Below are 21,919 nucleotides of genomic sequence, written 5' to 3' on the forward strand. Positions count from 1 at the left end.
GATGATCTCGTACTCGTCATTCTCATAGATCAGTTTAACTTCGCTCGCTACTCAACTTTAAAATGCTAACGTAATATCTGTCCGGTACTTTTTCTGACTCTCTATGAACTTGTAGTGTACGTGAGTGCTCACTTTTTCTTTCTCACTGTTTTCTCTGTTAAGCATTATGTGAGTATCAAATATTCGTATTCTGATCTTAAGGTAAACTTTTCACCTGTGACAACTCTTTCTTCACCGCTGAAAATCCTCATGTAATTTTGTTTGTGTGTTTCTCAACTTCATGCAGCAGGTATTGGAGTGAAAACAGATTCCATGCTCTTGTTGTTACATGGAACATTTGGCGTATGCATTTAACCAACAGCTATAAAAGAATCCCCTTCACATAAATAAGCAATCGGAGAATAACGCTTCACTGTTCGCAATTGCGCATTTATTTGAGACAAACGAGTTTCTGAAAGAAGAAACAAAATGAAATATCTGTATATTGTTGCCGACGTACGGTCAAGTGTGTTTACTCGATTTTAATAAATTTCCCGGCTATTATTACCAGATTGGGTTCGTCAAAATAGAATGTTAAAAATAGCCAAATTAATAAAAAGCGGTTGAATAGGTTCCGTGTTTCGTGTTTAATTAATAACAAATTTATTTTTCTTGTATAACAAGTTTGTTTGTGCAGTAATGAGTGTACCCACCTCGTGAAAGAAACCAACATAATAAAACTTTCATGTAATGGTGTTCCGTGAATGAAAATTACGACGCTTTACAAGAAGGGTCAAAGCTCATTTTTGAGGTACAATAACGACCTGCGTTGGAGCGGGTGAATTTTATGATGCACAGAAATTGATTGAGTCTAAGAGCGGCTTAAGTGCGATAAACAAAATTTCGTACTTACCATACTCTGTAAAATCCTCGCACAATTTGCTCTAAAATTTTCCTTTGATAGACAAATCTACTTTGGACAGTCCTGTCCAAAAAACTTAAAAATAGTGAGACTTTTCCTGTCATCACAAGAGCGAGGATCAAACAGTTTTGTCGGTACCTGATGAAAGCCCGATATTGAGTTTGCTGTCATAAATATTTGTCTGTATAAACGAAATTGATGGAACTCTTGCTTGTATGAAAGGTTTGAGAATATTTGTTAAGAGAATTACTTTTAAGAACAATGTAAACAAGTTTAAGTTAAAATCCGACAATGAAATCAACAGAATGAGATTAGATCCTGTAAATTATAGCTCCTTAAGACGTAATTAAGAAATTGTGACGCTCCAAATATGACACGAATACGTACGGAAAGAGACTTTTACAATAAAAGCTTTAAATTTGCCTGTTTTATTATTGGGCCAGACATCAGTTTGGAAGATTAAAATACCTCAGTATCATAAATTTCAGCTTCCAAAAGCCTCGGCTAAAAAATATGATCGAAATAAAAGGACTGAAACGGAATTTCTGCAGAAAGGTCTTGATAATTTACAGGGTTGAAAAGGCGCCTCTGATGCTTGTTTTCGTTTTTCTAATATTAATTTAATTAATTTCTTGATAGTGCCAATAAAAATTAATGAAACGATCTCAAATTGAATTGATTGAGGGGCCTTTATACTTCGCAAGCCCTTTTGTTGTAGAATTGCTTGTCTGCATTGACTGATAAGTTGGTTATTTACATATTTATTCAATTTTGCTTCATGTCGACAACTTAAAGAAGTTTTATAAATTTTTTAAACAAGTTTAAAACATTGTGAGGTAAGTTTTTTTGAATTGTAACTCAGAAAAGACAAATTCCGACATCCCTCCTTAAATTGGTAATTTTGGTAATTTTAGAGCTACATCAATGAAATTTAGCGAAGTTACTGCCTCTGAGTCGTGTGCTCTAAATTTTAAAATTTTATATCGAAAAATACAAATTCTAGAATTTTTGTTTTAAAGAGGAAACAAAAATTTCCGATGTTCTCTACTAAAAATCGTAATTTTGAAAATTTTAGTTCTACAGATATGAAACTTGGGACAGTTACTGTTTTTGATTTTTGTATTAACTCCAGCAAAGTGCAAAATTGTAGAGCAAACGAATCAAAATTTAGAAATTTTCTTTTAAAAGACGAATCAAAAATTTCTGGCATCCTCCACTAAAATTCGTAATTTGGATAATTTTAATGCTACAGTTATGAAATTTATGGAATTCACTGTTTTTGAGTCGTGTCCACAAAATTGCACAATGGTAAAGCTAACGACACAAAATTTAGAAATTTTTATTTTAAAGACGAATCAAAAACTTCCGACATCGTCCACTAAAATTTGTAATTTAAGTAATTTTAGTGCTATAGCTATGAAATTGAGGGAAGTTAGTATTTTTGAATCGTGTATTAACTCCTCTAAAGTTCGAAATTGCGGATCGAGGACACAAATTCTAGAAATTTTTGTTTTAAAGAGGAAATAAAAATTTCCGACATTCTCCACTAAAATTTACAATTTTGGTGCTACAGCTATGAAACTTGAGGAGGTTACTGTTTTTGAGCCGTGTAATAACTCCACCAAATTGCAAAATTATCGAGGGAAAGACACAAATTTTAGAAAATCTGTAATATCAATTTTATTTCTGTCAAAAACAAAAATTTTTAGAAACCGCCATTTAAGCAGAGTACGTTTTTTTGTTGGCCTAGGTCAAAAATAAATCGACACGCACGACAGCCTCATAAAATATTTTAGGTTTTCACGGGTTTTTATTATGAATTTTATTTTTTTCTGCCGCCATGTGGGGTGAAAGAACATAAAAAAATCCGAGAGTTCTCTTTATTTTTAGTGCTAAATGTCATAAAACTAGCCACCGAGTCCGAAAATTAATTCCAAAATGAGAAAATAATAAAACCTAGTATTTCAGATTGTGAAAAATTTAGCATACATCCACTTATAAGAAAGGATAACCGGCAAGAAGAAATCCCGAATATGATAGCCATTTGATCTCCTTAACGCATTTATTACCATTTTATAGCCAGTTATCTAAATTATGTCTGGAACTGAAAAACAGCACTCGTCTCTACCCCATCTAGAAATGAACTGGCTCAGTTTTTAGGTTACATTTTCGCATTGAACATAACTCATTTCTCAGATTCTGAAAATTATAACAAGTCCATTATAACACCCCATCCAAAATTTTATCGCCTAAGAATATAAAAATGTATTTGCTTTTCCTACACTTATCCGAATAGCTTTGATAGCGGTTTCGATGTTATTTCTGGTTAAAACTGTTATTGGATGTAAGTACACTTGACATTTCTTCATCTGCAAGCAATAAAACGACCTCTCAAAGAACATCATTTGAAAAAGATTCGTTTTACCTTTATCTCCAACCTCTAAAAATGTTGAGCTCCTCACCCCGCCTAATCTGAAATACATTTACACTACGATTGTCTTAAACAGAGGAAATCTATGCATGACTTATGATGGGATGATGCCCTACATGACAATTACAAGTCTGCCCTTTGTCTGTGGCAGTAATAAGCGAGAATGACATTCCATTTAGCGATATTAATCAGAAGTAGAATAGCGCCAGCACCGTGTAAGATCGATACAGCCTGCGGATGTAACGTGCAACACGCTTAAATTATGTAGATGGTCCAAATCGGAGTCTATGAAGTTGATGGATTTTTATCTTAACAGAACGACCAACAATTTGTCCAATTCAAATTTAATCTCCCCGATGTTTAACATGTGGTCATTGGTGGTGAAATTCACAGTATCAAAGTAATAAAAAGGCGCTTTAACCCTTCAACCATGCAGGCTCACTATAGGGAAAAGTGCATTAATTTTTCACATCTCATATCCGCGGATAAGTGGATTTCCAGCAAATCAATTTCATCTTTCTCTTTTTGCGGTATTATGTAACTAACACCAAACACTACAACACGTTTAAATTACCGTGCATCTACTGAGAAAGGTTAGACGTACATACAGTACCAATTAACAGGATGAATACCTTAATTACACGTATAAAGAAAGCTCTTACTTTTATCTGCTTTTTGTGCTTGGTGGGAGACTGCGTATAATCAAATTTGACTTTCTTAATGAGATTTTTAATGACTTTCTTTAGAATTTCTACTTGCTAACCTATTACTGAAAGCATTACATTAGAAAACAATGCAGCGGATTTTTAATAATGTTCTGTTGCTGAACCTGGAACGCAAACACTGCGAAATCAATTTAAGAATAAATAAAAAGGAACATAACTTTGCATAAACAGATATTAAATTGGATATAGAATCATGCGATGTGATTTTGATGAAATTGTTCTCTACTGACATTGCAGCACCACACGACTGTTATTCTGACTTCTTCAAATCGTGGAAGGAGTAAAATTAGATTTCAGTGGTGTTACGCGGATTAAGATGGAGGCTTCATTCCTATTTTCGTGGTTTAATCTCATCTAGATTCTAAGTGAACTAGTAAAGGTTTATGATGTCTTAAAATATCCGTTATCATTACTTTAAACTTGCTGCAAGTGTTCTTATTATCACTGCAGCTGACAGTTAATAAAAATCCAGTTGCAATAAAAACTTGAAAGATAATGCCAACAATAAACGTTGGTCGTAAACTTTGAAATGTTAATTTGTTTTTATGAAATTACATAAATATTCAGAGAATTCTGAAGAATTTGGGATAGTTTAGAGAATGTCGACAATCTAATCGGATCTAAAATATCCTAAGGGATTTGAGGTATGTTTTTGGAAAATTTGAAGAATCTTAAAAAAGTTTCAACACTCGAAATAAGAGTATTCTTCCCAAAATCATTTTCAGGAAATTTATAAAATATGTACTATGTTCTCAAAGATACCAAAGTTTTGTTAAAATTGGACAAATAAAATTAAGGGTGGCACACTTTTCCTGGACTTACTCAAATATAGAAAATGTATCTATACCACCAGCAGATGGATTTTACGCCGATAAAAAATAAGATTTTGTGATAAAAACGGACATTTTATAAAAAATCAGAAAACTGCAGTTAGCAATCAACAAAACTAGCCCTAATTTAACATTTAAATTAAACATTTCAACAAGTTTGAAGCAGACAAGGCTAATTATTTTAAAAAAGGGTAACTTGGGTGAATAAATAAAACAAGATTTCAATAATTAAAAATGAATAAAGTGGAAACCTCCTGAATTTAGAAAAGAATTCGAAATTAGTACAGAAAAAAACAAATTGGAATAAATGCGCCGAAGTTACCCATTGCAATTTCCATTGCAGATATTTTTGAGTCATTTAACGCGTTCTTGAAACTTAGAAATGATTTCTGAATAATTTGGAATGAAAGCAAACATTAAAATATGAATTTACTCCACTAATTTCAAGGCAAATTCCTATATTTTTGCTAATCGCAAATCTAACACTACAGCAATTTTCCCCCTAATTCCGTAGATAATTATCCACCCCTTTGAAACTTCTCGTGCACGAACGTACCTTCAAATTAAGAAAATGAATAACTCTGAGATTTAAAAACTGATTTCATGAAATGAATGAAATTTATAAAGACAGTACAAAAAGACAAATTACCTATAAAAATATGTAGGCTAAAAATGTTCCTAAATTGACCTAGGAAACGGCAATATTAAAATTGTTTTATCGGAAGTCACAAGTAGATTGTGTCATGAAAGTTCGATCTAACTTGAGGAGTCTTCCGGAGTGTCAATCTCTACAGGAAACTAGAAGTTCAATTGTGAGTTTGTTCTGGCTATGACATTATTAGTGCAAGATTGCTAAATCATTTTTCTTTACTCAAGTTGTTAGAATGTTGATGAAATTTACTCAGCGCGAAAGTAAAGAAACCCAACGAGCATTTTTATTTTTGTAAAATTAGCATCTTTAGGTCATAAAATAGATTTTGGGGTATAGTTCGTGCGTGGAAAAATAGATAAAATCCGGGCACTTTTCACGCAATTCCGTGACTGTCACGTTCCAAAATCGGTAGGTAAACTTTCTAGTAATCACGCAGAAAATATAAGTATAAAAATATTTATTCATTTCAATCTGATCAATTTCTACTGAACTGTAAATTCATAGGAAATCCAATTTATCATGCGGGTCACACATTTAGCGTCATTCAAATTCAGTTTTCACTCATCTTCAAGGCAAATAACTTGAAAGAGGTAACAACAAACCAAATTCGCAGGTATATCTGTTACGTGTCGTCATTATAATTCCAACGAGTCTCCTTTAATGCAAACTTTAATTACTTACTTAACTTCCTGTTAGACTAAATAGTCGTGAATTTGATTGTGGTGCCTCGTTTGAGTGCAAACAATTCGTAACGTAAGTAAAGTTTAGTTTGATTGATTGCTTTTGGAAATTTTGGTTACACAAAAAGTGTAATTTTGCGTACATGTCCTAAATTAATTAATCGCAATAAATTGTTTTACGTTTTTTGCAGACATTGATCTGTATAAGCTCTAATTAATTTTCATCCGCGTCCCTAATCCATCATGTTGTCAGCAAATATGTAAACAATAGCCGTAAAACGTATTTTCATTTTTTAGAGGTTTAAATATTCGGGGGCGGAAAATTTTCTCAAGTTGTCACCGCTGCGGGTAATTAATTTGAGCGATATTTTGGTATTTAAAAGTGTTGCTGCTGCAGAGTTTGAGTATGCGAATTTATGAATATCATAAAGATTTTATTGCAGAAGTTGATTGAATGTAATTACGCCGTTCGTGTAGTACAGCCGTTATAATTTTATGCCTTCAAACAATATTTATAGAGTATTATATTAGTCTATTTTAAAACTAAAGTTGTTCTCTTTGTATCGACTTTCAGCACGCAGAAATGCAAAGATCTAATCCGTCAATATTTTTATCTGCGTATCATCCCGTTGAGCTCAACTCAAACAATGTCATTTCCACCCAAATGAATCTGAATTTTTATCGATTTGTCCCGTGAAACTGTTCCAATGCCGATTCTTCTCATTGTAAACGATATATCAACGATTCTCGGTAGAAGCAATTAATTTAATTATCGCTAAGTCAATAATCGGAAACTGTGCTCGATTTTCACCATTTCCTTCGTTCCAGGTCTCCCTTGACAAGCTCGAAGTTGAAGATGATATAATGACGGCATGAATGAAGCTGTTGTTCTCTTCCTCTTCTTGACATCCGTATATGCAGGAAACAACAATGAAGATTGTAAAATCAGATTTCTTTCTAAACCAACCTCTTCATCCAGACTGAACTTCAACGTCACCGCTCTTGCAACTTCAAAATTTTTCACAGTTGGTAACGATTCTTCGGATATTGCTCGTCAAACTTTATCAACGCATTCAGAAATCATTGGATTAATTGTTAAGACTCCAAACGAACGAAATTTATCACTCAACATTGCCGGACGACTTAGAATTTTTCCCAACAGAACGACTGCAACTGATGCGTTCTGGAAAAGTTTTGAAAATGTTACCCAGGGATGGACGCCACTGTTTAAAGACTGCGGATTCTTCAAAGGCAACTGGTTTTATGGTTTTGTTGCCTCCAGAGAAAATGTGACTGCGGCGCTATTTTTTAAAGTAGATTTAGATCAATGCGACGATGATTTAGAGGAGATTTTCGAGGGAAGGGCGAGTTGCGACCCCCAAACGACTTATGTAAGTAAAGCTTTTTTAAATTTGTCGAGAGGTGCATTTCATTGTTTTCTTTATGATTGCCCCGTGCGATTTATATCACAGATAAAAATTTAATAAAACTGGATTTCGTTTAATTATTAGTTTGTGCTTGAAACCGAAAAATTCTTTGTCCTCCGTCGGATTTATAAACGTGATAGAGCTTATTCAAATTTCACCATTGTATACACGTATTGTGATGGAAGAAAATAATAAAAAACACTTATTCCTCCCTGTCCTTCATTTCTGAGCGTTTTCATGTAAAACTGAATGGGCTTAGAGCAGTTAACTGTCAAATTTGTTGGCCTAGATTACAGAAATGGCCATTATATCTAGAACAAGGTTTTTGTTCCGCCGATTGTCTATTTCAACAGTGTCAGACCTAGAATCTGTAAACATAATTTTGTGCATGTCGTTGATTTCGATCCGGTAAAAGTTTGTAAGAGTGGTCGAGAAATTACGTATTAGTAGAGATGTTTGTATGTTCTCCAACTGCGGCTTCTCCAAACATTCTTATCTGTGCAACATCGAATAATAATATTTGTCTTTTCCAACAAATATTAAATTTGTATTTGCATTTAGTTATTTGCTTTTTAAGCCGCTCATAACTTTTCGTAGCAGGGACACTTCAAACGATAAAATGCTTCTACAAATTAATATTAAATTTTGCCAGCGGATTTATTCTGAAGCGACGTTACTTCGAAACTTGTGAATTAAATTGGAGGAGCAGTGATGGAGGTATGAACATTTTCACCACTAATTTTTCATCCTTAATTCCAGTGCGTGCCGCTACCAGAATTCGGGGAAAGAAGAGGAGGATATCGCTGCTTGTGTCGACAAGGATTTTTTTATCCCGAAGCCAACCTTAGCTGGAAAGGTTTTGCGGGTGAAGATATTGAGACCAAAGCTATCGATTCTGCACGGTGAGTACCTATAACAATTCATTTTGATAGATTTTTTATGAGAGTTTCTGAACACCCTTTCCAACGTAAAACCGACTTTACGTACTTCACAGCCGTTTTATATTTAAAAATGATTATTGATTGTACGGGAACTCGTGTTATCTTCTTTAAGTTCGATTAAAGTGATCCAAATTTGTCAGTTTCTGTAAATTATGGAAGCACAGAAAATGGTGGATGCGCCAGGCCAGTTCTCAAAAATCTAATTTCTGATGAAACCACAAATGCACGAACTATGGAGATCTGCCAAATCCAAGTTTAAACCCGCTCAGAAATATGGATGCGGGCTAAAAATGTCCAAGCACAGAATGCAGAATTTCCAAAAAATCCAGACAATTAAAATAACCACAAATTTCCGAACCTTTTTCGGGCGCCTAGCCACACTTCCCTGCTATTCCAGAAATTCCATTCACATATTTCAGACAGCCACTTATCATAAACTGCTCATCAAGCGATATGGAATGTAAACTCAAGATTAAATATAGATTTTTCTGGTCACTAGCGTCCCCATTCCAGAAAATCTGCCTTGAATTATCGCACTTTCTTTTAGCACAGCCCAAATGAAATTTGACGCTTCTTTGTGCTCGTTTAGTTCCCACTCTACGCCCTCAGAGTATGTAAGATATCCGTGAGGATATTTCTGCAAATATTAAAACCATTAAAACGTGCCCTGGAAGATAAAACGCCCACATCAATCTAAATTTCAGAGGTTTAGCTTTGGAACTGAGATATCGACAATAATTGTAAATAGTCCCTTAGTCCCTCAGCTAACGAGGAGGTGTGGATTAAATCACGTTATTTTCGTACGCGAAATAGACATAGTAAAAACGAGAATTCAGGTATTAAAGCGAGTTTATATACAAATTAAAAAACTTCTTCATTAAATTTTATTTACTTAAACTCCATTGTTATGTGTTCATAAATTTTTTATGACCTAATAAAGTGTTTTTGAAAGTTTTTATTCCGGTCACCCTTTTCCAATTAAGATATTTTTACACTTCCTTCGAATAGTCAATAACTACTTATTGCAGTGACGTAAGTTGTCCACAGCGAACACACAGCTCAACTCATTAGAAGCTTTTTTAGCGGCTCGATCCCAACGAAGACCTCTAAAAATAGCAAAAGTTGAATTATTAACAATTTGTAATTTCCTGAATGCAGGACGTGTTGTTGCATACAAATATGAAAATCAATACGTTACGTCACATTACGTTAAAATTTCAGATCCGATAAATTTCCGTTTTAAAAACAATCGTGAGGACTATCTTCCCAATTTTTTTCAAAGTAGGTATCTGATATTCCACTGCATATTTTAATAAATTACAAAGCAAAGTTTCACCTAAGTATGTAGATTTTTTAACGAAAAGTAAATCCTTTCATGTTCAACACGAGCAGCTTAAATTGGAGTCTCGTGCTAACTTTACTTAAGCTGTAATTAATAAGCTTTCTTTGGACGGAAAATTCTGCTAAAACGACGTGTCCGGGAGAGTCTTTCGTCAGAAGACTGGATTTTTAAAAATTCACAGAACCAAGTTCTGTCTGGAAAACATTCGCTATTAGTATAGTGACGTAGACAGCAATTTACTTTAATGGATCTTGGCGTTTGTAACAAAATGAACAATTTCAGGTTCGAGTCGATAAAGCTCGGTCTAGGAATAGATCCGTTACGAGCACCGTTCGTCGGTCTTTTATGCCGCTATTTTTCGAGCTTAATTTATTTACAAGAAAACAAGAATACATGTGTATGAAAAACGAAATTAAACGAAAAAGACATCTTTCGTGGATTTTAGTGCGATCTTTCACCCCTTAAACGAATTTTTATCATGTAACATCCCCTTTCATCTTTTATTGGAAGTATCGCTCATACGTTCATTTGTCATGTGTCTCTAATGCGTTGCAGACGTTCTTGTCAAGTATTTGACCCTCGTGAATGTCGACATAAATGAGTACTTAAATGTCCAGTAAGCTAATCGATCATTTCATTCATCGATTCATTTGCTTGTTTTTACGTCAGAATTGATGAGAAGCAAGGGAAAATTTCCTGTAACAGAACACGTTTGGATTTTCCGGAGTAATTCGATTAATTTTTCAACCTAAAAAGCATTTGAACTGTGAATTTATGATCAAAATACGACCTGTATGTAATTATGAAATATTGCTTGGGGTCATCCTCATTTAAAATTTCCTCTGGCAATACATCATTGAAAGTTGGGACTAAAAGACGACCTAAATAATTATTAATGGACGCGTCCTGACACAGATGCGAATTCGATTGCATTGATTTCAGTCCGCTTTGGAAAAACATTCGCATTTTTACTACATCACGTTTTTACGATGAATCCATGACTTGGGAATGAAGTTTGGTGGACATTTTTCATTGATTTGTTATAAATTTTAGAGTGGGTTGCTTTGACATGACCATCGTTGCAAAACTGGGTTCGAATTGAGCTATTTTTAGCCGGAATACTCAAAGAATAAAAAATAAGTTGTTAACGAAAGGAATATTAAAATCAAATTCTCTAGATCCTGGTTTATAGGCGTAATCCAGAGGATCATAAGCATAAACTTTGAATGATTTATTAAACTGTGTATTTATAACTCATAACCAAGTGAGGGTAACAATTACTTATTGATCTTTTCTGATCTCTTCCGTTTCCTTCAGTTATTACAACATGCATTAATCAAAATGTCAGTCCAATAATACTCAACATAAGTTTTAAATGTCGTGTTATTTTAAGGAAGTTTTTACACGAACCAACAGTAATTTATATAAATTTATAAACACGACGAGTTTGTAATTGAGATGGCAATCATTTATCAATACTTTTCGTCCTGAAGACACTTGGGTTTGATAAGAAAAATTTCCTCCATTTGTAATTTTGAAGTTTCTTGGACCATCTGCGGACAAAGTCTGAAATCGACAACTTATATCGACATCAAAACAAACTGTTGTCTTGAGTTCCAGTTAAATCGTTTATTTTACCTCATTCGCTAAACGGTTAAATTCGCTATCAAAATACACACAAGCGTTCAAAAACTAACATTAATTATTGAAAGAATTCTAAATTATCTGACCATGAAATCTTAGTTATTTTCCACAATTCTTCCGAAAGATTTAAGGAAATTTTGTTTACTTAGCTATGAACACGTATCTGAAAAACATTGAGAAAATATGGAAAACGTAAAGAATCTAATGAAGTCGTCTTCAGACAGTACAAAAGATCGATTATAACAAAGTAAAGACAAATTCGAAAAGTTTAATTTATTATCTAAAAAGTCTAGAAAATCTATTTAAGCTCGCAACAACATAAAGAACAAACGAAGAGTTATTTTTCAAAACTCAATAAATCCATTTCATAAGTTTTGACAAGGGATTAGAAAAAACGATAATTTGTTCAATTTTCTTCAAATTTACTTGAACTATTTTGGCATAGGAGGGTAACACAATATTTTAGCAAGAGGTTTTTCACTAAACAAAAAATACACATTGTTAGATTTACCCAAAATAATCCCAATTTTACATCAAACCCAATGTTTTGAAAAATAACGCCTCAAACATATTGAACATGCGAACATTCTGAAAACAAGCCTCAGTCTTTATAAAGTCAAAAAATATAATTTGTGCAGTAAATCCGAAGAATCGCTGAAAAAACCCACAAAAATCGGAACAATTGTAAATCGAATTTGAAAAATAAACAAGTAGAAGAGCAAAGTAATACAGAAAAACTGAAAAAATTGGATCTCGAAACTAACTAGACTATCTGCGGCACGGAAGTATTTGAAGAATCTAATGCATCCAACGGCATCCTAAGAGTTCAAGGGATCCAAAGTGATAAATCATTGTAGGAATCTAAGGAATCTAAATTACCTAAAATCAGAACAGAAAGAGGAGTAAATATTTACAGATTCGGTCAGATATTCTTGCATATTTTAAAATTAATTTAACTTAAAAAAGAAGGACCATAAAGAAAACACGTCAAAGTAGGAGAAAGTAGTTTTTTAAGAACGCGAAAAAATGGTGGATGCGCTGGGCGAATTAAATTTAAAAAATATAAAAAAGCACTGAAGAGCTTAATAATGTTGAACAGTGTATGAACATGATGCCGTGTAATCTGAAATTCTCTCAGGAAATTTTAGAAGATTTCCACAAAACCAAAAACGAGTCTAATCTAGGTAGACAGATTTCTTAAAATTTAGGAAATATTACACGCTGCGCTATTGATTAAATTTTCTCATTATGCTCTTGAATCGTGTAATCTCATCAAGTAATTGTGTAGACATGCGGGAAGTTGTCAGCGAATTTGCTCGGAAGGGTGCCGAAATTAAGAAGTTTAATGTCGAGTTATTCTACCAGTGTTTTAACAAAACCCTACAAACATTTCCTTGAAGTGTCATTTTTCCAACGATAATTTTCAACTTAAATAAATATTTAAACAAACATTTTATGATTTACTTCTTGGCAAACGTTCCCAAAAACCGCCACCTTTTACGTGATTACGACACAAATTTCAGACAAATAAACTTTATATAAAAACACTTGACTCTGGAAATCTTTACACGGCATCACGTAGAAGCTGTAAAACAAAAAGAACATGAGCAACATCTCCGCGAAAGGATGAAGAGGAGCTGACAAAGCGAGAAAAAGAGTTTTGACTAGCAGCCTCTGGGAGGAGTTAACGAGATGTGTTTGACAGTAGGTTTAATTGAACAGTCTGTTAATTTGGCGAATTCTTTTCAGATGTCAGCCGTGTCCGAAAGAATGCAATGTTTGTGAGTCTAATGGGATATGCACTGCTCGGAGGGATGTTTACTTGAAAACTGCAATTCTTAGCGTCCAGCTCGGGTGCATGGCGATAACTGTAATCATTGCACTGGTTGTTTTCAAGCAACGCAAGACGAAGGTAATTTTTCTAATTGTGTTAGTAAAACTTGACTCTTTATGAAACGATGATTTCTGATCTATTGCTTTTACGGCAACATTAAATTTTTACTGTCGTTTTCTGGGATATCAAATGAATCTGATCGTTAAGATACTAATAAAAATTCGGTCAATTTGCATCAAAACCCGAAACTGCTTATAACTCAAGCATCAATTAAATTCGTGCTCGAAGGATAAGCAATAGGTAATTTATTCTGATGTATCTTGTCCTGAGTTAACGAAGTAGAATTCTTTCTTCCAGAATTTAGTGTAATGTTGTTTTTGTTCCAGTCGATCGCCTCCGGTATGTGGACTATACTGGAAACAATTTTGCTGGGGATTTTCATCTTGTACTGCACGGTGGGTACCAGGTTAATCGATTTGATTGCTGTTAATTAAAGCCCACAGCTCCTTCAACTCGAATTAGATTGTTACTGAGTGACTTGAGGGAAGTATGCCAATAGAGCACCTAATTGCGAAGTTCCTTACTCGGACAGGTGACCCTCACATCAACATTTCAAACGGTAAACTAAAGTGATCCTGAAAGAAACGCAGCTCTGGGCCAATATCGACCTATCCACTTACTCTCCAATCTCATTTCGCACTCGCACGCTTACAAACTTGCCCAATATGGTGCTGTTAGCACGATCTCTACTTTACTTATTTTATGCATTGAATCGAGATCAGCATTTTGATTAAATTCTTGTTGAAACTCGTTGTTTGCTTATGAAATATTGTTGGTTTTAGGTGGTTGTACGCTTTTTCGAACCTTCAGTGGTGCAATGTTTGCTGGAACCGTGGGCTAGAGAGGTGGGATTCATTATTTGCTACGGAGCGATTATCTTGAAACTATACAGACATCTGATCGAATTTCGTACAAGAAAAGCACACAGATGGGTCGTTAAAGATACAGACCTACTCAAGTACCTGCTGATTATGGTGATGTCAGTGCTGGCGTATATGGCAGCTTATACTTCAATTACACTCAACTTTATGCAAGAAAATTACAGTTTGCTCTATCGAAGTGTAACGCAAGATGGGGTGCATTATGAAGCTTGTAAATCGTTATGGTGGGATTACGTCACTGAAACTGGAGAATTAGTCATACTCATATTTGGGATACATCTCAGTTATGCCAGCAGAAATGCCAGGACACAATTCCATGTAAGTCAACTGCTAAAATACTAAAATCACTATTATTTAAAAATACCCGCGATAATAAAAACGTACATTGGAAATGCTATGTACCACAAAAGAACTTATCTTTTTTGTACTCTTACTTCTCTGAATTAAGATGTTAAAACTTGCGTGAAATAGCAAACTTCGTTCTGTAAAATAATAAATTGAAATAACATCCTCGAATCAAACTACTGCATACATTGAATAACTTAGCATACTAGACGAGTATTTTCAACTACCTTATGTGTATACAGGTAGATTTGGAAGTTTGGGAAACATGAAAAATAATAAGAAATAATCATTCAACACTGTCCATTTTTTTCCAGCACTATTTACTATTTTTTTTAAATCTTTTATATTATCCTGCTCTAAAATCATGAAATTTTTCACATCATTAAATGTCTGAGATTTTTAAATTGTTCCACACTATTTTAAAATTCTTCAGATCTTTTCGATTATCTTCATTTTTTAATCTTGTGATTCTGTAGTGCTTTCAATTCTTTAGATTCTGATTTAGATTTGCATCAAAAATTAATTAAAATACCCATATTTGGGATACATCTCAGTTATGCCAGCAGAAATGCCAGGACACAATTCCATGTAAGTCCACTGCTAAGATCACTATTTAAAAGTGCCGCGATAATAAAAATGCACATTGGAAATGCCCATTGAATAAAAACGAGGTGATGAATTTAATAGAGGTTTTTCTGGATAATTCAATATTTCTGTTACAATGAGAGATAAATGATTTCCGATACTTCCATACATAATTTATAAAGTGGTGTCGAAAATTTCGACTTGATTTATGGCCTGCCGAAATGACCACAAGTCAAAGTCAATTAAAAATGGAGCAACACAAAAACCGCGTCACAGAAATGGCAAAAATTGCTAATTAATTTTTATGCATTTTTTTGCTTATCGAAAGACCCAATGAATATTTAAAATGAGATTAGCGCCGAGATTTAAAGGTTGATTATCATTACCATAGTAAATTTGACATAAAGGGGACATAAAGCTGACTTTTCGTCAGAATCCAGGACTAAATTAATTATTTTTAAAACTAAAGTGAATTTAAAACAAAAATGTGCTGACACTTTTTCGGAATTTCTATCTAAAATTTAGTATCATATTTCTAATAAATTTTAACTGTCAGAATTCTAATCCAAGATTGAGATCCTGGATAATAGAGCGGAAAATGGAATTACGGAGGAAATATGATCATGTTTAAACGTAGGCGTCAAGTTTAATAAATTGCTTAACATATCTAAGTCCAAGGAAATCTTTAGTTAGAATTTTGATCTTTACATTATCGCGGTTTTTAGTTTTGGATCTTCTAAATTCTTTACTTTTTTTTAAAATCCCTAAATTTTTTGTCTTTTGGAATATTTCTACTACTTACGACTTTTCACTGATCCGATTTATGAAAATTTAAACGGTTGATCGTACTTTTTTAGATTTTAGACATTTTCTAGAAACAAATTTTGAACGAAGAAAGTCATTGAAACAGTAGTTTTCCGATGACACCACGCTCTCTTTTTTTCTAGTTTTGAAGAGGTAATTAAGTAAGTTTTCCAACGAACTATAAAACTCGCTGGAAAAGTTAGTTTTTGAAAAAACTACATACTTTTTGTACAGTAGAACACAAAAAATCCAATACGATTTTTTCCAAAATGACTAGTGTTTTAAATTCAATAGGGATACATTACTGGAAATTTGAAATTTATAATTCAAAGAGAGAGGCAGTCCAATTGTTAAAACGCTTCAGAGTAATTCATTTCGTTACTACTCATTTCCATTTCATTCGGTTAAAGGATCCATTCATTTGTAGCTAAATCAAAACAAATCTACCTTTTAAACTGAAAAGTAATTTGCTCTATGACCTTTCCTCTTGTAGGCGTCAGAGGGAGTATTGAACCAATCCTGCAGTAAAAAAACAGTTATTCTTATTTTACGACAACATCGACGTTTTCATCTAAAATCTCTTTGATTTATAAACTTTGTGATAACTATATTACGAGACAGCGACCCTCGTGTTTATGCCAAATTTATTTTGTATGAAAATTACAAGACCGGAAATTACACTTGGATTGTGTCTGCTAGGTAAATTCACGTCAATCAAAGTTATGGAATAGACGCGTCGCTTCTGATTTTAGCTCGTGCGCTGAAAAGGGACTAGATTATGATTTTTATTCTTCTTGTTCCGTTGGCAGTATTGACAAATACGATTCAGTTAGCTTTAGGGATGCTGACATACTGGCTTGATAATGAGCAGTACAACCACTATAAAGCCAATTCATCACGGAACAATAGCTTGTCGACTATGGTTCCTCACGGCATTCATCACCTTCTCGTCTCCACCATCCATCTACATCACTTCATTACTTCCGGTTATTCGATAACTGTCGTCGTACAAGAAAAACGTTCAACGACCAAGTGCATCTTAGACAAATTTAGAAGTCACTGTTGAGCACAGTTGGTTCGAGAACGTGGAGATAATTATAGATCAATGTGTTTGTAAACAGAGATTTCCACTTCCCGCGTTTAATGAAATTAGCAAATTACTAGAGCTCATTAGCAATGTTTTCAGAAAAACTTGACATTGATACACATCCAATATTTAGGTCGTGCACCGAGAAAACTGTTATTACACGCTCTGGAGAGGCCAAAACCATATCGCAATTATAAAAATTTTCCATCAGCATGCTTTAAAAATTATATTTTGTTGGCAGGAGCGAAGTTTCCTTTGTGCCGCAATCAGCATAGAACTGACAGTGAGCACCCTTTTTTACGTAGCACGTATACTGTTGCTTCCCGGACTTCACCCGGACGTTGTGTTAATCATCTATTGTCTGAGAACGCAAATGTCAACAAGTATCACGCTAATGTTGGTATTCATCCCGAAATTTTGGTATCAACAAAAACAGGTGCGATCGCTGGGGCAGGAGTACTCCTGCAGGATCCCGGTCGACGCTTTTAAGGTAAGACTTTTAGTTTTTAAACCTGATTTAACCGGTAATCAAGGCAATAAATCAGTGTGAAGTCTGCTACATTAGCACACCTTGCAGGAAATGGAGTTAACGGACGCCATGCGTCTTAGTTTTTAATGAAACCGGCGCGATTTCGTACCATATTAGTAGGATTTCCTCAAGGAGGTGTCATTGGTCCTTTTTTAAGAAATCGATGATATTAGTCTTCCCACAATTACACAGACGTAACTGTTATGACCACGATTCCTCTTTAACAGGATGTTAACGCACACGGTCCACTAACGGGCAACAATAGCGATGTCGATGTGGGTGAAGTCACTTTAGCCGACATGAGTCCAGACGACATCAGAGCGGAACTCAAAAGACTCTACATGCAACTAGAAGTCTTCAAAAGCAAAACCATTTGCAGGGATAATCCACACATATCGAAAAGACGCGGAGGAAGAAAGGCACAACATCGCAGGTTTAGTTTGCAGGTACCATTCATATGAATATTTTATTCTGTCAAAACAAAAGTTGGAGTAGTTTGATTTTAGCATAAAACTGTTTTCTAACATCATTTGTGTTTAATTTGCATGCAGAAAAAAGGAAGCAGAGAAAAGGTAAGTCACGTTTAAGTAAAACGCACGAATGAAGACGGTATCGTCATCGAGCATAACCAAGTTCACTGTGTGTAAAGATAATCGTTGTGGTTTCATTAAATACGCTGATTTATAGGTAGAATAATGAATAGCGTAGTAGATTTGATAATTACTAATATTTTCAACTTCACGACTGGCTTAATTACAAGGCGATAACCAAATTTGCTTCATGTTCTGAAGAATGTTGAGAAACGCAGGAAAAAAACATGCATGGATCTATTATTCCAGTCGTCAGGTGTGAAATAACATATTTTTTGACGATCTTGTTCTAATGACAACTAGAATGTGGATTTAATTTGATATAAAAAAAGAACTTAATTTTTTTGTACTCTTACTTATCTAAATTAAGATGTTAAAACTCGCGTGAAACAGCAAACTTCGTTCTGTAAAATAATAAATTGTAATAACATCCGCGAATCAAACTACTGCATTCATTGAATAAATTAGCACACGGGACGAGTATTTTCAACTACTTTGTGTGTATACAGGTAGATTTGGAACTTTAGGTAAAACGAAAAAAAAAAAGAAATAATTATTCAACACTGTGCTTTTTTTTCTTGAACTATTTACTATTTTTACTATTTACTATTTACTCTAAAATCATGAAATTTTTCACATCATTAAATCTCTGATTTTTAGATTGTCTCACACCTTTTTAAAAATTTTTAGATCTTATCGATTATCTTCATTTTTTTAATGTAATTATTCTGTAGTGTTTTCAAATTCTTTAGATTCTGATCCTAAATTTATTTAGCAAAATTGTATGTAGATCACAAGCTTTGAAACGATCTAAATATGTATAAACGAAAGATATTCAAAAATATTCAGAAATAAATGTTAAGCTTGTGTTCCAACTATTATATTTTTGGATTCGTACATTTTTCTCTTAATGTAATTAATTCAATTTGTAATCTCTTTGTATTCTTTACACTTCATAAAATCATTTGAGTAACTTAAAGAATCTTAAGAATTGAAAAATGACATGGTATGCAAACTAATAAATCAGAACCGGAAATAACACTAAATTTGGAAACGAAATTGAATAATCCGAAGAATTCAATAAAATCAGATGGCAGCAAAAAAAAACTATAAAAAATTTAAATACCTGAACAAAACGATCTAACGACTTGAAAAATTGCAGTTAAAGGATTTAAAATTACCGAAAATCTCATTTTTTCTGCAGAAAATGTTTTGGCATTTTGACATTCATCAAATTGTCCTCAAAGGTAGAAGTATTAGTAAGGAACTTCTTTTGCTCCTTTGTAAAGCGATATGCGTCCAATGGAAAAATTCGAGAAAATATAACTTTTTTATAGCCAATTTGGAAGAAGTGGCACCAAAACTGTTTCACAGCACAGTCTAGATACAAATTTAAGACATTCTAAAAATCCATAAATGAGTCTAATCTAAAGAGGGCAAATTTTAGCATGTGGTAAGAATTCAGTGTGTGCTCATTGTTTCGTAAAGTTGCATATTTTATCTCTAGTCTTTAATTGCAAAAACAAAAGAAATCGTTAAAGATTTCGTAAATCGTTGCCCTCAGCGTTGCCAACTGTACATGTATAGTACAACTGATTATTTTCCCGATTAATTGCTTTAAGGCGTACTGCCCACACTATACAACCTGAAACGTAGTAATTACCCCACATTTAACGATAAATGTAATTTCTTTTATGGAAAAAGATTAGATACACCATACCCACATTATGTGCATAAATACACACATGCAACTCAACTAACATGAGTCAATTAGAATACCCTAAGGTAAGTCTGAAAGGATGAGGTTTATAGTTCAGCTTCCTTATTATAAACAAGTACCAATTCTAATTTCTTAGTTTTCAATTTTAATTGCTTCATACGTTTATAGCAATAAAAATATTTACAGTTAACAGCTCCGTGGATCGTAAAAGTTTAAAGCAAAACAGGATGTATGCATATTGTAACGACATAATCCAATAAAATTGCGAGCGGAAGAACAAAGTACCCAGATCAGAGAATAATAAGTCGTTAAAAATACCTGATTTTATGTCACTCTTTGAAATAATACGTTGACTTTATTGTTCCTATTTAGAACTTGCATGGAAAACACCGCGCTCAGAAACAAGAAGAAACAACAGAGGCAGAACCGTCCAGGACTCCTGAGGACTCGGTTTGTAGCAACGAGGGCCCCAGCGCCATTTATAACGACCTACCATCAACTGCTCATACCACCGACCACAAATAGAACAGATAATCCCATGTTGCATTAAAATAGTGAATTTGTATCATTGTAGTTTTAACTAACAATCGTGTATGCATCCGTTATTTAGAGATTTTTGTAGATGCCAATCATGTTAATGTACCTGTCTCTGTGTCCGACTGCATTTATCCGCCTACATTCCAACGTATGGCTTAAAACCAATTTTCAACCCATAAAATTAAAAACAACTTTAAAATCAAGCGATAAAGACTACATTAAAAATTTAAACTAGTACAAATAAAAAAATCTCTAAATAACAAAACTAAATAATCAAAACTGCGATCAAACCAAAGTTATGTCAAAAAAACAATCCAACTTCAAATTGCGTCCAATTAATTTTGTACCTAAGTCCCTAATTAACGTGCTTCGTAAAGAATTTTTGTATCATGTTCAGCTTTAGTCTATAGTATGCTTGTTATCGCATTGACTCTTCTTTGTTGCATTTTAGATTGAGAGAGTATGGGACCAACTAGCCCAACAACATTCTGTTTCTTTTCAAATGCTGAAAATTTACGTCTTTTTACAAGGTCCGTTTTCTTGGCGTAATATGATGCGGTTTTTCTAATCTTGTTCTAAATTGCCATTGCGACACCATGAAAATTGACCCTCGTTTAAAGATTCTTAAGTGATATTATTGAAGGGTCTCTTAAATTCTTTGTGATTGTCTGTATTTTATCAAATATTACTGTTATGTATAAAGCGAGTTAGAGCCGAGTTAATAAATTATAATTTTGTACATAGTTTATATTGTTGTCTTCATTTTTATTTAAAATAAAACATTATGGTGAACTGGGGTTTCATTCAGTCCACAAAAATAAAATAACTAATTTTGTTTAATTCAATACATTTGTAAGTTCACTAAAAATATAACAATTAATCCCCGTGGGAGAATTTAAATGTTTCTTGAACTAATAAATTTATTGATTTTTCGTTGTAATACGTCATTAACAAGGTTGAAACCTCACCTGCGTTAAAAACGTTTTGTTGACTCTTGTCGGCCAGAATTTATAGGCTCTCGTTATTCATTCATAGTTTTTAGATAAAAAATGGATGAAGAAAGTGGAAATTTAAAATATTCCCAGTTTGAAGTTAAACATTTTTATCAATTTCTCTGGACATCCTTGAACTTAGAAAGAGAATACAAATCTCAAATCTCTAAAAAGAACCAAACTTATCTCTGTTCGTAGTGTGAAAAACCACTAAAATTGAATCCAACGTTTTATTCGCTTTTTGCAAAAACCACAATCCTTAATGCCTTGATGGTTTATTACATAATTTCATAACTCCATAGCATCGTACCACGACAAATAAAATACTGCTATTATAAAATAATTACGTTTCCTACTTAAAGGTCGTAACTTTTGCATTAAC

General features: G+C 33.6%; 1 protein-coding gene across 1 annotated transcript; it reads left to right on the plus strand.

Moving 5' to 3' along the window:
- The first annotated feature begins 4 nt into the window (after positions 1–4).
- smog (G-protein coupled receptor 158 smog) lies at positions 5–21,337 on the plus strand. Its single transcript, XM_088037782.1, has 10 exons — positions 5–168; positions 7,048–7,610; positions 8,406–8,548; positions 13,323–13,485; positions 13,794–13,862; positions 14,250–14,666; positions 17,411–17,659; positions 17,926–18,144; positions 18,250–18,270; positions 20,381–21,337. Exons 2-10 carry the CDS (start codon positions 7,092–7,094, stop codon positions 20,531–20,533), a joined length of 1,953 nt encoding a protein of 650 aa, XP_087893908.1. The 5' UTR covers positions 5–168; positions 7,048–7,091; the 3' UTR covers positions 20,534–21,337.
- The last annotated feature ends 582 nt before the right edge of the window (positions 21,338–21,919 follow it).

Source organism: Gnatocerus cornutus, chromosome 5 (assembly GCF_029298725.1).
Source record: "Gnatocerus cornutus isolate USDA-ARS CGAHR chromosome 5, icGnaCorn1.1, whole genome shotgun sequence".
NCBI classification, from domain to species: domain Eukaryota; kingdom Metazoa; phylum Arthropoda; class Insecta; order Coleoptera; family Tenebrionidae; genus Gnatocerus; species Gnatocerus cornutus.

Excerpts from the sequence above, each read along its gene's own strand:
- smog (XM_088037782.1), top strand. The coding sequence starts at position 7,092 with ATGAATGAAGCTGTTGTTCTCTTCCTCTTCTTGACATCCGTATATGCA. Across the intron at positions 8,549-13,322 it reads AAAGCTATCGATTCTGCACG|ATGTCAGCCGTGTCCGAAAG; the intron begins GTGAGTACCTAT and ends AATTCTTTTCAG. Across the intron at positions 18,145-18,249 it reads ATCGCAGGTTTAGTTTGCAG|AAAAAAGGAAGCAGAGAAAA; the intron begins GTACCATTCATA and ends ATTTGCATGCAG.